General features: G+C 31.5%; 2 protein-coding genes across 2 annotated transcripts; both read left to right on the plus strand.

Moving 5' to 3' along the window:
• The first annotated feature begins 1997 nt into the window (after positions 1-1997).
• On the plus strand, positions 1998-4652 carry LOC125860110 (palmitoyl-monogalactosyldiacylglycerol delta-7 desaturase, chloroplastic). Its single transcript, XM_049540011.1, has 5 exons — positions 1998-2770; positions 2855-2995; positions 3078-3218; positions 4081-4187; positions 4304-4652. Exons 1-5 carry the CDS (start codon positions 2189-2191, stop codon positions 4503-4505), a joined length of 1173 nt encoding a protein of 390 aa, XP_049395968.1. The 5' UTR covers positions 1998-2188; the 3' UTR covers positions 4506-4652.
• Positions 4653-12096: 7444 nt separating this feature from the next.
• LOC125860288 (pseudo histidine-containing phosphotransfer protein 6) lies at positions 12097-13581 on the plus strand. The gene is made up of 5 exons (XM_049540215.1): positions 12097-12334; positions 12427-12557; positions 12824-12967; positions 13071-13143; positions 13463-13581. Exons 1-5 carry the CDS (start codon positions 12266-12268, stop codon positions 13514-13516), a joined length of 471 nt encoding a protein of 156 aa, XP_049396172.1. The 5' UTR covers positions 12097-12265; the 3' UTR covers positions 13517-13581.
• Positions 13582-14312: the final 731 nt, after the last annotated feature.

Genomic DNA, 14312 nt, shown 5'->3' on the forward strand with positions numbered 1-14312 from the left:
ACAAAATATAAACTCGTGGATCAATTTTTGTATTAAAAATCTCAAATCATGATATGAAATTCTCGTATAATTCCATATCATGGCTTTTGAAAAGTATGAAATCACATCTCATGATATGAAATTATGAGATGGAATCAGTGTAAAATCGCATATCCAAACGCTAATTCCATCTCATATGATATCGCATGGCCACACGCCTATTAAGAGTTTTACAACAATCAGATTACCTAAAATACATCAATAAGTCGTCCATGTTCATTGTGCAGCATTTATGAATCACTTTGAAAAGAGTAAAAATAACTTGTGCAGAAACCATGCTAAACAAGTAGTAAAAAAAATTTAGTTGCTAATATGTGCCCTGTCTTGCAAGTATTATAGATTCACATGTAGCTCTAGTTATAAAAATAATTATAAAAAAAAAAGAGACTGGAACTGTACGAATATAGCTGAATATACACTAAAATCTCTCTAAATTAATATAGGTGAGACTATAAAATATTATTATTTTATAGTGGTATTATTTAATCGATAAATTACTATTTATTAATTTAAATAGTGTTTCGATACTGAAAAAATTGTTTAGGGATGACATCTCGAAGAATTTGAAAGAACCCGCTTGTGAAAATGTCATTCGTGAACTTGAGATCATGATTATTGATCTCGGTTACCGCAATAAAATGGACGCTAATAACTCATTGAATGAGTGAAAATGATACATGTTCAGAGGTCCAAAGCTTTAAACAAATTTTGGAATCATTGGAGAAATAATGTTGATGATAAAGTTGAAGATGATACAATACCTTTGAAATCAGTTATGCATAAGAAAACACTTATCACATCTATAACTCTTCACAATTTTATGGTGCAATCAGAAAAGACAACATCAACACTTTTGGATGTAATAAGAAAAGTTAGAGATGAAATTCAACTAGATTTAAATTTTAACAAAAAACAGAACATAATAGAATAATATTCATTCAATTATCTTAGATATATATTTGTACTTTTAAAGAATTATTAATTTATAATATTAATGGGACTATATATTTATATAGGAGTCTTTTAAAAATATATTATTTTACTATCTTATCGAAATGAGTGATTTTTTCTATTGGCACAAGTCGGGACCGGAGAAAATTATTATCTTAAAGCGATTATTAATTAATCGAGTATTAATTTAGTGAGGTTATACTGTAATAGACTACTAGTTCTAATATAACTCATAACTTTTAGGAGTCGTTTGCTAAGAGGTGTAAGGTATAATAACTTAATAAAGTAATTGCTAGAGCAAATTACTACTATAAATCTGTATCAGTTTTTCCTTCCCCTGAATATCAACTTTCTGTACCTCAGAGAATCCTAAAATGCTCATGTTAGACCAAGTCACTCAATATAAACAAGGGACTAATTCCTAGATCTTCATTATTGAAGCAACAATAATCAGTTACCTGTAAACTGCTACTCTGAATTACAAATGAAAGTACATCGATTCATACACAGATCACGAAAATTCCTTAATAGAAGTTAAAAACGAGTTTATCTTCACAATTAATCATTAAAAAAAAGTAAGCAAGAGACAAACCAACTATGTGAATGTGGCAGAGGAATTGGCATTACTATTAGAAAAAGAACGAGTAACAGATAATATAGTTAACCCGATAACTTTGACGGTGAACTCAGTTATTAACGTAGATTTGTCACTTCAAATCAGGGGCGTAGCCAGGATATCTTAAGGGGCTCTTATGCCTAGCTCTTTATATTTTGAACCCCATCGGTAAAAAATTCTAATTCCTTTGAATCCATGTTGCCATTGTTGGGCAGAAAGAGACTATTTCAGAATGGATAACGCACCATGAGAGGTATAAAAACAGAACCACACAAAACCAACTCTGCGTTCGCAGAAAGTTAGTAATATCTCTGACAAAATTAAAGGAGGAGGAAATGACCCGAAAATCTTGGTTCACAGACGTAACCAGGTAGGCGGTCCCAAAAAATCTACTACTCAAGCAATGGCCTCTCACTAATTCGATTCCCAAATTGTAAATGCCCCACTGCCTTATCAGTTACTTATCACCTTCTTTGCCCAACTTGGATTCCCCCCTACTTGACGTTAAATCTCCACCATTAACTCAAACTTACTTTATAAACCAAGCAAACCCCAAACCAAACAATTGCCAAAAGCCCAACAATGGCCCTCTTATCACCACCGCCCTCTAAGTCCAAGCCTTACCCATTTTCGCCGCTTCCCCAAGCAGTTCACAGGCCGGGGAGAAGCACTTTCCCTGCTCAAACAACCAAAAATGTAAATTCCTTGTCCTATACTTCAATAACAACAAAAATTGGCGAGGTTAACAAGTGGAATTGTTATGGACTGGAAGGAAAAGTTAGATTTAGCAGAAGAGTAATGCTAATGCCAATTGTGAGTGCAGCAGTGACGCAGCCCGTGTCAGAAAACGAAAGAGAATCGAACTTTAAGAGGATTCTTCTTTCTGATGTAGTGGTAACCCGGCCTAGGGAGGTGCTTTGGGGTAGGAAATGGAATTCAGTGGATATGGCCTCAGCTGCGGTGGTGGTTTCTATGCATTTGCTCTGTCTATTTGCACCATTTACTTTCAATTACGCTGCTCTTGGGATTGCATTTGGGTTATATATAATCACTGGACTTTTGGGTATTACACTTTCTTTTCACAGAAACCTCTCTCATAGAAGTTTCAAACTTCCCAAATGGCTTGAGTACTTTTTTGCCTATTGTGGTGCCCAAGCACTTCAGGTAATTCAATAAACCCACTACAAGTATTCCTTCTTATTTTCTTGTATTAGGCATTTGAATTTACTATGTCATGTGTGATTGTAGGGACATCCAATTGATTGGGTGAGTACTCATAGGTACCACCATCAGTTTTGTGATTCAGAGAAAGACCCTCACAGTCCTTATGAAGGATTTTGGTTCAGTCATATGAGTTGGATGTTTGATACCAACACCCTTACTGAGAGGGTAAGTCTTTCATTCTATAATCTATTTGCCTACTTATGAAATGGAAGGAATTCTTGAGTACTGATGTTCTATTTATGTGTAGTGTGGGAAGCCCAACAATGTGGGGGATTTGGAGAAGCAAGGTTTCTATCAGTTCATTCGTGATACTTATGTGATCCATCCCGTCGCACTTGCAGCTCTGTTGTATGCAATGGGAGGATTTCCTTACATTGTTTGGGGCATGGTAAGTGGAGCTTTTCTTAGTTTGCACAACTCCATCATGGAGAATGCTTTCATTTTCCCCTTTTTAACATTTTGGGAAAACTATTAATTGGGGTAAAATGAAGAATTGGTTGATAAAAATTGTACATTTTTTCCACATAACACTACCATAAAGATTGAAATATCATGTGTACAAATGAGGAAATACAATTTACAATTTGAATAAGCTTGTTTTTCTTTTTAGTCTTTGGGTATTTAAGATATTGTTAAGCAAGCTTTGTTATCTGTTAAAATCTCCAAATGCGTTTGTATATGTCCACCCGCCTAGTTCAAGTTGTGACCCGATTTTGTGTATTGTATTTTCTTTATGTGTCAAATCTCCCAATGGCAAGTTGTGAACCAATTTTGTGGAAGAAATCTACAGTTGCATCTCTCATTAGACTACTGTTTCTTCATGTGTCAAATCTCCTAATAGTTTTGGATCTTTCTCCCTGCCTAACTCAAGTTGTGAGCCAATTTTGTGGAAGAAAGTTGCTGTGTTATCTGTTGGTAGGGTCTTTCATTTTCTTAACAAACTACTGGACAAAATCAAGTGCTAATTGTTGCTGTTCCATACAACATGTCTTTTGGATCTCACTGGCAATTAACTGTAGTAGTTAAACGATGTTCAACAATAGTTCTGTCTTTGAAGGGTGAAAGAAATAGTAAACCAAGAAAAAATCTAGTACCTTTCAAGAATTGATCAGAATGACCTTCCAAAATCAAACTTGCAAGAGTCTTGAAAGAAAGTTTAAACTAGTAACATAGGCAAAATTTTGAGTTATATGCATTTGGTGCAATGAGATTCTGAAAATTCAACTGCTAAATTCGCGCTGCGTGTGCAGGGGGTGAGAATTGTGTGGGTATACCACATAACTTGGCTAGTAAATTCAGCATGCCATGTATGGGGAAAGCAGGCGTGGAATACTGGTGACTTATCAAGGAACAACTGGTAAGCTTGTTTAGTTTTATACTTTAGTGTATAAACGCTTAAATTTATTTGTCTTGTTGCTTCTTTTCTTTTTGTCCATTTTTGGGGACTCCATCAAAATAATTTGTATAATATAGGTGGGTGGCATTGCTTGCATTTGGAGAAGGTTGGCACAACAACCACCATGCGTTTGAGTATTCGGCCAGGCATGGATTGAAATGGTGGCAACTTGACATGACTTGGTATGTCGTAAGATTTCTTCAAGCTATTGGATTGGCCACTGATGTCAAGTTACCAACTGATACTCATAAACAGAGGCTGGCATTAGCTGACAGTTAGGGAAAACACAATATGTATCACGAGAAATTTAGATTCTTGAGTGACTAATTACTGTAACTACGTGGGTGAAGCTTCTTTCTTCTGCTCCTCCATTTTGTAACTACTTGGAATGAAAGCTACATTTGTTAGTACTTTGCCTATAGATTCTCCATAAAACTTATTGCAACACTGAAGCCCTTGCTGCATTCAAATTGTTAGCTCTTGTTACGGGGGAGAATAAATGAAAATGGGTGAATGATAAATGGACACGAAACAAAGAGGAATGGTAAGTTTATGTCCCACAATATTACACTAGGTTTGTTGTTATATTATGATACAAAATAACTCCAAGTCCCAAACAATGAGAAAAAATATACTTTTCCCAAATAATGAGAAAAAATATAATAGTACTTTTCATAAAACGTGAGCAAGTCCAAACAATGAGAAAATGAAAAAATATATTTCTCATAAAATGTGAGCAAGTCTCAAACAATGAGAAAAATATATTTTTCATAAAATGTATCCGTATAAATAATATATATCTTTACGTACGAAAACGGTTGTTGGAACATATAATGAGTCAATGGAATGAGGGTTGGGCCTATTTTACAAACAATTGATTTCATCCAATAAAAAAGAAGAACAACTTGGAATATGAGCCCATTTAAATCAATTGCAAGACAAACTCTTGTTAAGGAGACTGAAGGGTAGAGATAGTGGACAACCATTTAAGTGATACTTGTACGTGATAATTTACATTTTATATGTGTTCATTCATTTTTGTTTAAACTTCAGTCAAATATATAATTCACAGAATTAAACTGTAGAAATATCAAACGACAAATTCACAAATTCTGTTTTTTGCCATTTTCAAATCGATAATTTATTTTTCTTATCATGTTGCTCCGAACAGTTTCTATATGTTTATGTATGAGTTTCTTCTTTGAAATCCGAAATGAGTTATTTCTTTTTATATAATGAAAATCGCAATATATTATAATAATAGGCAGCAAACGACAATGACAAAACCTGGGAGGGGATATGTTTGATTTCTAGACGAGTCTATTATTTCATATAAGATTGAATGATGATAAAAATTATTTTTTGAAAAAAACTAGATATGTCATTGTATCCTCTCCGAAAGGAAAAATTAATTTGAATTGAATTATTTGAGATTTTTTGGAGATTCTTGCTTTACATGTACAATAACATTCATCGATAGGATGCAAATTATGAATACAAATTATTTGACACTACAACTAAAAAAATCAAGTTTATATTTACGGAGTAACATTCCAAAGTTGGGTAGTAGGTACCAATTGAGCTTATAAGCTCACATCTACATTTTAAAAATAAATATATAGAAGTTTCAAATTATAGATTATGACATCTTTGTTCAACTTTTTCCATTAGATACGTTTTTACAAAAAAATAATTGTACACTTCTTTTGTGAAATATATTATCAATCAAAAGACTATTTAGAGTGATAAAAAATGATAGACATCGATCAAGTCCATATTCCTTTGATGAATGTATCACAAATTACAATAAATAAATTGATAATTAAAATGACAAAAATAAATAAATTTATATTCATGCCTACTCCAGCATAATTTACATCAATCCAATAGAATGATTTTTTATCTATCCCCATTTGAATACAACGACCTAACAAGTCAATAACATTTTGTTACTTAATCAACTTTGAATTAATTAAATAGTCCAAAACTTAATTAAAAAAAACACCTTCATTCAACATAAAATTATGCTTTTTTTCATGGTGACTAAGTTGGAAACATACAATTTTTTCTTAGTCTCAATTATCTTTGTACTACACTAATCTTAAAATATATTCCCTTCATTCGCTTTACTTGTCACGGTCTGATCTGGTACACCCATTAAGAAAAATAATTAAATGATGTCTGAGAAAATGATTTGGAAAATACTCCCTCTATTCACTTTTATTTGTCACATTTTGACTTGACACACCCATTAAGGAAATGATTATTGATATAGGTATTTATCAAACAATCCATAATTAAAATATGTTTAGTATTAAGTCTTGAAAAATGATTTGAAGAAAGAGTATTTAATGTTGAGGTAAACATGGAAAAATATTACTCCACTCTTGATATGTCAAAAATGACAAGTATAAATGAAAATCTATATTAGAGAAAAATGACAAGTAAAAGTGAACAGAAAGAGTAAGTATTTCATGCTAATGGAAAAAAATTATTGTCTTTTCTTGATATATCAAAAGTGACAAATAAAAATAAAAATTTATTTTAAAAATAAGTGACAAGTAAAAATAATACGAGGGAGTAAACACCATAGTTGTACCGTAATTAACAGACATTCTCTTCACGACCCATTAAAATTTAATCATTAATTTATCACTCTGATTTATTTTTTTTAAAAAAACGAAAGCGCTATAATTAGTTACCCGCATTCTCACAAATGAAATTATGAGACTATGGAGTAACCTTGGATGACTATAGAATATAGGTAAACACATAATTACATTTCTATTGAATTCTGTATTATATTGCACTCATACGAGCTAATCAGACAATAAAAAGGCAAAATAATTGTGATCTCGAGCAATGTATCAATGGCACTAATATTTTGAAGCACAAACGTGACATGAAGATGATGCAATTGTGTCCTAATTAATTAAACTTTTAGGAAGCGCACGAATTATTAGATTATTGATTAGTTGCCCAAAGTTTTAATTTCAAGTATACATTTAGAATTTCTAGGCCAAAAGATATCATAAGTTGTCTATAATTATAATATACTCTTTCCGTCCAAATTTTTGTGGCACATTCTTTAGTTCGGCCACAAAAAATGTAACCTCCACATAATTTAAAACAATTTAATTTTAAAATTCGATTTTTATCATCAATTAAATAAGTTATACTCCACACACAAATATCTATAATTTGTTTGCACACTTTAACTTGACCTCATTTGATGTTTATGTCTTCCAACTTTAAATTTTCATAAGTGGGGCGCACCTAAACTTATATTGATTTAAATAAGTAGATACATGTTTTCACGTGTATTATGTCAGATAGAACACATGTGTCTAATTGTTTAATATTATACAAATTTAAGTATTCATTTGTGTACATCATAAATGGAGAGAATAAAAGTCATGGCTAATACCAAATTAAAAAGCATATATATGTATAATACCTTAAAATATCTTCTATTAAATTTTATATCAAGCCAAACGATGCCGAGAAGTAATACTACTAGCAAACATTTAGAAAGTTGTAATTTGAAAGGAGAAACAGCTACAGTAAATAAGCACGGGAGCATAAAGCATGATTATGAAGTCTATGCATTTATATTAAAAAATTGGAGAAGCATTTTGGACATGGGCGTCTTCAAAAGTGTTGTATTTTTTAACTTATCAACATTTGTGTAAGGGTTCATCTCCCAAGCTATGGAAGTTTGATATTTTTAATTCCAAGCATGCAGTAATTTTTAGAATGTTTGGGATAAAAATATGATAAAGAATGGGAAATGTTTGTTCGGTTATCGAAACTTTTATGGTGTTTTAATAATAATTAAAAAGAATTGGCAGTTTTAGCTACTCACCACATTATAAAAGGATAGACCTTGCAAAGTTGCACTACTAATTTTTTTTTACTATTTCTTTATTGAAAATTTCACTAAAAAATATGTAATGATTATTGTTACAAATATATTGATTGAAGGGAAAATTTGTATATATTAACAAATTATTAATTCAAATTAAATGTTATAAATATAGTTTGATTTAATTGTACCCTATATTAAACTGTTGCTATTTCGCTTCTCTCCTGGTGAATATCGCTCGCCACTCTCGTTCTCTCCCTCCTCTCTCGCTTTTTATACAAACGCAAATGTATAAAATACATTTGTGTTTGTATAAAGCGAGAGAAAATTGTATATATACATATATTTTCATTCTCCTTTCCCAGATCTTGCTCGCCACTCTCCCAGATCGATCTCGCTCGCTCACTCGCGTCTCTCACTTTATACAAACACAAATGTATACATTGTGTTTGTATAAAGCGAGAGAAAATTGTATATACAAATACAAATGCATATATTTTCGTCCTATACACTTATGATTATACAAATACGATCTTCTCCTGTCCAGTTTTCTTTTGTCTTTCTCTCTTTCTCGCTTTATACAAACACAGATTATACTATTGATCTTTTGTATATGTATACCAAAGCAGATTATACAATTGATTTCTTTTATATATGTATAAAGAAATTATACAACTGCTTCTTTTGTATATGTATAGCGAAATATACATATTTATGTTTGTTATGGGGCACAATTATGCAAACTATAGCTATAACATACAAATATGATTTTTATGTTTGTTATATGTGAAAGTTGCTCTTGATTGANTAAAGCGAGAGAAAAATGTATATACAAATACAAATGCATATATTTTTGTCCTATACACTTACGATTATACAAATACGATCTTTCCCTGTCCAGTTTTTTTTTGTCTTTCTCTCTTTCTCGCTTTATACAAACACAAATTATACTATTGATCTTTTGTATATGTATACCAAAGCAGATTATACAACTGATTTCTTTTATATATGTATAAAGAAATTATACAACTGCTTCTTTTGTATATGTATAGCGAAATATACATATTTATGTTTGTTATGGGGCGCAATTATGCAAACTATAGCTATAACATATAAATATGATTTTTATGTTTATTATATGTGAAAGTTGCTCTTGATCGAATCACTAAGAGAAAAAAATATTTATCTTTTACAAGAAAAAGTTAGAAAGCTTTTCTAGCATTTTAGTAACAATCTATTTTTTTGCGTTTTAATAGCAAATTTAATGTTATATAATATAAATTTCCCATGAATTTTCGTTGGCTTAAAAACTATATTTCTATTAGTATTGGAGTAACAACTAGCTTGAATATTATTTCCTCCAATCCAATTTAGGTGTTTTACTTTTGTTTTTAGGTTGATTGTACCTAAGTATTCTAATTTCAACAATCTATGTGACTAACATAATAGTACCACAAAATTTAAAGAATTACTTGCCATTTTTGTTATAAAATTTTGGTATTCAATCAAACTAAAATACTTAAATTGAAACCGAACATAAGTTTCTATCACATTTCAATTAATTTATTTGATTCCAATTTTCATTATTTAATAAATTTGCTTAATATAACTTTCCAGCAGGGAGCAGGATTCAGCTTGCCACGTCTTCACTTGAGCTGTTACAGAGTGAAGAACATTGCGACTGTAGCATGTTTAGCAGTGACCAGAAAGTTAATGCTTTGGCCAAACTCCAAGACTTGGTGAGCATGGAGGTAGTGGCATAAACAAACAATTCTCTCTTTTTGCACTCTCAAAAATGAGAAAAAGTTATGAAAAAAGGTTACTCCGTTAAGGACAAAATTGGGAGTCAGATGAAAAGTGAAAAACCACAGTCGTATACAGTGTGGTTAGCATTTTGGCAGTATGCAGAGTGAGTGAGTACAAAGGCAGGCTCACTAATTGTTGGCGCAACATATAAAAATAAATAGCGATAGAATAAGAAATAGTTATGGATAAAATTTTATATCTTATTATATTGTCATGTTTGAGATAATTTATCATATCATTTTGCATATTATAGTGATGGATAAGTTAACCCATATACATGGTGGAATAAGTTATTTCAGAATAGCTAACCACAAAATAACTTGTTCCCAATCAAACATCCTTTATTATCTTATTAAACAATAGTGTACTTCTTTTGTATAAATATATAATTCAACTTTACAATTTTTATTTATTTTAAGAAAAATAATTTATGATCATACTGAGGAGTAATATTTGTTACTGTTCAATTTGTTATCCCTAATATTCTACTTTCCTATTGTTTTTAACATCTCTTTTTTATTGTTACTTTTTCTTTTGACATTTAAGTTTGATATGTGGTTATCAAAAATATTTTTTTCTAATTTCACAAAGTATAATTAAATTGTATATATACTATCCTCTTGAGATATATTTATAAAACTAATTATGTTGTTTAGTAATAAACCAGACTAACTAGTATAAAGTGAGATGACAAGGTAATTAAAAGGAGGAAGTGCTAGGTGGTAAAATAAAAGGAGATGGGATGGATATTAGAGTCAGAAGGAGCAGGGAGTTGTCGGGTGAAAGGGTGAGAGAGGATTGAGGAACCTTAAGAAGGCCGCACATTGCACCAAAAGCGGACAGCACGCGGAGGAGGAGCCTGACTCAGTACTGGGTCAGAGGCGAAGTTAACTAGGGTTCGCAAATGAATTCAGTAACATTTTCGTTGATCATATATGTATATTAGAAAATTATATAAATATAAATGTATATTAACTTGTTTACTTCTCATAAAGTTAATTAACAATTCAGTGAGAAGAAAAATATTATGAAAATACTTTCCACACTGGAGTTATCAATTTGAATCTTACTATGAACAAAACATACATATTTTAATTTTTTAAAATTTAGAATCCCAAATTTTAAATCCTGATTCCGTCTTTAAACGAGGTTCCAAGCAAGTTGCAGGTCACCACATAACCCACCATATAGGTATAGCCCAAGCCACTCAAACACCAAAAATAAAAACGACTGCGCCACTCTCTAATCCTGCAGTCACTCTGTATGTTGTATGTACATAGATCATCCTGAGTAGGCCCGCCGGTCTACATTATTCCCCACACTCACCTCGATTACCCCATCCCATTACTTTGCAATTTTTAAATATTGCTTAATTCATTTAACTTAATTTAATTGCAAAGATTTGTTTAATTAATTACTGAAAAACGTAAAACGACATATAGATTAAAAAGAAGAGAGTATCCACTTGATTAAAATTGAAATGCACGGAAGTAAATTAATTTGAAGTATAAAAAAAGGAACATTTGGTTAGCATGTGAAGAAATAATAACAAGGGAAAAGATGTACGCACTGTTTTCATTTTTTCCGAAAGGAAAAGATGTACTAGGTACTTGCATTATGGAAAAACGAACATGTTGGATGGACAAAATAAGAATGCGTGTAATGAAAAAAAGCTTTAATTTGTCATTTCATCCCTAGTTAAGTATTTCTAGTTTATGCTTGTCAAACTATAGTTTTAATTAATAGGAGTTCAATTTACCATGTTGTAAGCTCCTTTTTCTCATTTTTTAAAAAATGAAAAAGAAACAACTTAGATAAATAGTACATAACATAAAACAGTACTGGCAATATTGTTTCGAAAAACTTAACCAAAATAGTATATTAAGTGTTTCAATTAGCTTTATCTTATTTCTTCAATCTATTTTAAAAAAATCACTTTTCCCACTTCCAATTTTAATTTTTCAGACATATTTATGAAAAACAAATTACAATGAAAAGAGCATGATTTTTTAAAATTATTTAGGGCCAATTTAGAAAGGTAAACGAATAAAACAAAAAAAAAAAGTAAAAGTGAGAGTCCATAGGATAGGTGGGGTCAGATTCACCGCCAGATGGTGATCCTTTATAAGCATAGTCTCGGCTCTCACCTCTCACCTGACTTGACTGCAAACAAATTAAAGCAATTACTGCCATTTTTAAAACCCTGAAATAAGAAACGACATACACACTCCTCTCGAAAGCAACTCTCCTTTCGCCCCCATATTTAGGAAAAAAGCCTGAGACTAATTTAATTCTATCTCCTTTTCCTTCTCTAATACTACTATTCCCTCATTTACAAAAAGCAGCCAAAACGGGTCTACCTCTGTGGATGCTTGGCCTCGGCGTCGAACGCTTGCGAGGTGATATGAATCGCTTGCTCGCGTTACTCTTCCACCAGGTTCCTAATAATTTGCTATTATTAGTTCTCAGATTTTCGTTTTTTCGCACAGATGCTAAATGTGATTTTTATTTGTACGTAAAATAAAATAGGGAGTATTAGACGAGCAATTTTTGCAGCTGCAGCAGCTTCAAGATGAATACTCTCCTAATTTCGTCTCCGAAGTTGTCAACATCTACTTCCAGGAGTCCGAAAAACTCTTACGAAATCTCAGATCCTTGTTGTGAGTGTTTTTTGTATGTTTTTTTAGTCGAGATTCTATTAAAAATAGTCTATTATTGTTTCGAAGAGGTGAACTCATAAAAGCGATTTTACTAGTACTACTTTATTGTGGGCATGTTTTATATCAAGCGTGGGAATAAAAGGAGGAAAAAGTTGAGTTTTTTTTGATGGGTTTTAATCCCTCTGAGTTTGTTATCTTTTCTTTTTCTTTTCATCTTTTACTGATGGAGTGGTACTCTTTTTATAATATGGCGAAAAAAAAAACAGAATGGATAGAGAGTTTTCGGACTACAAGAAAATGGGAGTGCATTTGAATCAGTTTATAGGAAGCAGTTCAAGCATTGGTGCAAAACGCGTCAGAAACGTCTGCGTCGCCTTTCGCGTTGCGTCCGAGCAGAATAACCGACTTGGGTAAGTAACCAACTTTTTCTTATTTTTAAATAAAATAATTCGCCTATATACTAGGACCACTAAAACTGAAAAAAATAATTGTTTTTCTCTTTTTTTTTCTCAGTTGTTTGAGAGCTCTAGAGTTGCTTGAGCATGAATATTGTTATCTCAAGAACAAACTTCATGAACTTTTCCAGGTAATTATTGACGCCAATATTTTTTACATTCCGAAAATCATGTTCTATCATAAATTTTGAAATTTAACAATTTTGCCTTTTGCACTACAAAGAACATTTTTGAATTTTTTTTTACTTTTCAAATTTCACTACCAAACAAAGCCTAATAATTTAAACATCGTACACATTTTCATCCTAGCTACTTTAAACTATTTGTATTGATGAAAGTACGATGCATTAATAAGTTAGATAGTATTCCTCCTGTGTTTCTATAAAAAGTTATTGTAATGAACTTTAGCATTAAATAGTTCTGATCAATGATCATAGTTTCGTGCTACAGATCGAACAGCAAAGGCTGCTAGCCGCTGCAGTCAGGTACCCAGTTCAGCACTAAAACAAAACCGGAGCCAAATGAGATACTGTGTAAATTAGATTTGGAGTTTTTTTTTTGTCGTTTTTAACTTATGATCATAGGGAAGGGATCAATGGGAAGTAGCTAATGAATGTTTTTTGGAAGTTTGAAGGATGTGTGTAAAATTTGATTCTGGAATTTAAGTTTGTAGATTCGGCTTTTAATGACTTAACTTTATGGAAATGTCACTTTATTTTTCTATGTACTATTAACAGCAAAAGCCAAACAGTAGCCAATCAAAATCTTGTTTATCAATAACATCAGTCAAATTGAATGAGTGTTTCTGCATGTAAAGAACTGTTTGTATCAATCAACGTCGATGTCGACAAGTTCAAACAGTAAAGGAGCATTTGAAGATTCTGCATTAAATGTGGGCGTTGCTGCAAGCTAAACAGTTAATGCAATTTGCACCATAATTTGAAAAATAACTTTGACAGAAAAATATAAAATTATATTTATGTTTCTTTGAACCTTTTTGGATATGAGTGGACTTTAGATGCTGGAATGATAATTGATTCATTTGATACTCCTATATAATTAAGGCTGTGCTAGTCAAGAAATAATATTCCTTGATCGATTTATTAAACTAAATGATCATGCATTTTTCATTTGTTTACATTGACAATGAATCAAGAAAATCCTGACGCTCTACTAGCCATACCTCATGCTGAACAGGCTATGTGGATCTGGATTTAGCTATTTGATAATACTTGCAAAAATTTAAAACATTAAGAGAAACGTGTTGTCATTTCCTTTAAATATTGCAACATTTGGGAAT

This window comes from Solanum stenotomum, chromosome 3 (genome assembly GCF_019186545.1).
Source record: "Solanum stenotomum isolate F172 chromosome 3, ASM1918654v1, whole genome shotgun sequence".
NCBI lineage: Eukaryota > Viridiplantae > Streptophyta > Magnoliopsida > Solanales > Solanaceae > Solanum > Solanum stenotomum.

What these genes read in the sequence shown, in the direction of transcription:
- LOC125860110 (XM_049540011.1), top strand. Translation starts at nt 2,189, where the DNA reads ATGGCCCTCTTATCACCACCGCCCTCTAAGTCCAAGCCTTACCCATTT. An exon ending in CCAACACCCTTACTGAGAGG is followed by an intron (nt 2,996 to 3,077) that starts GTAAGTCTTTCA and finishes ATTTATGTGTAG; the next exon opens with TGTGGGAAGCCCAACAATGT. An exon ending in GACTTATCAAGGAACAACTG is followed by an intron (nt 4,188 to 4,303) that starts GTAAGCTTGTTT and finishes TGTATAATATAG; the next exon opens with GTGGGTGGCATTGCTTGCAT.
- LOC125860288 (XM_049540215.1), top strand. Translation starts at nt 12,266, where the DNA reads ATGCTTGGCCTCGGCGTCGAACGCTTGCGAGGTGATATGAATCGCTTG. An exon ending in CGAAATCTCAGATCCTTGTT is followed by an intron (nt 12,558 to 12,823) that starts GTGAGTGTTTTT and finishes AAAAAAAAACAG; the next exon opens with AATGGATAGAGAGTTTTCGG. An exon ending in AACTTCATGAACTTTTCCAG is followed by an intron (nt 13,144 to 13,462) that starts GTAATTATTGAC and finishes TTCGTGCTACAG; the next exon opens with ATCGAACAGCAAAGGCTGCT.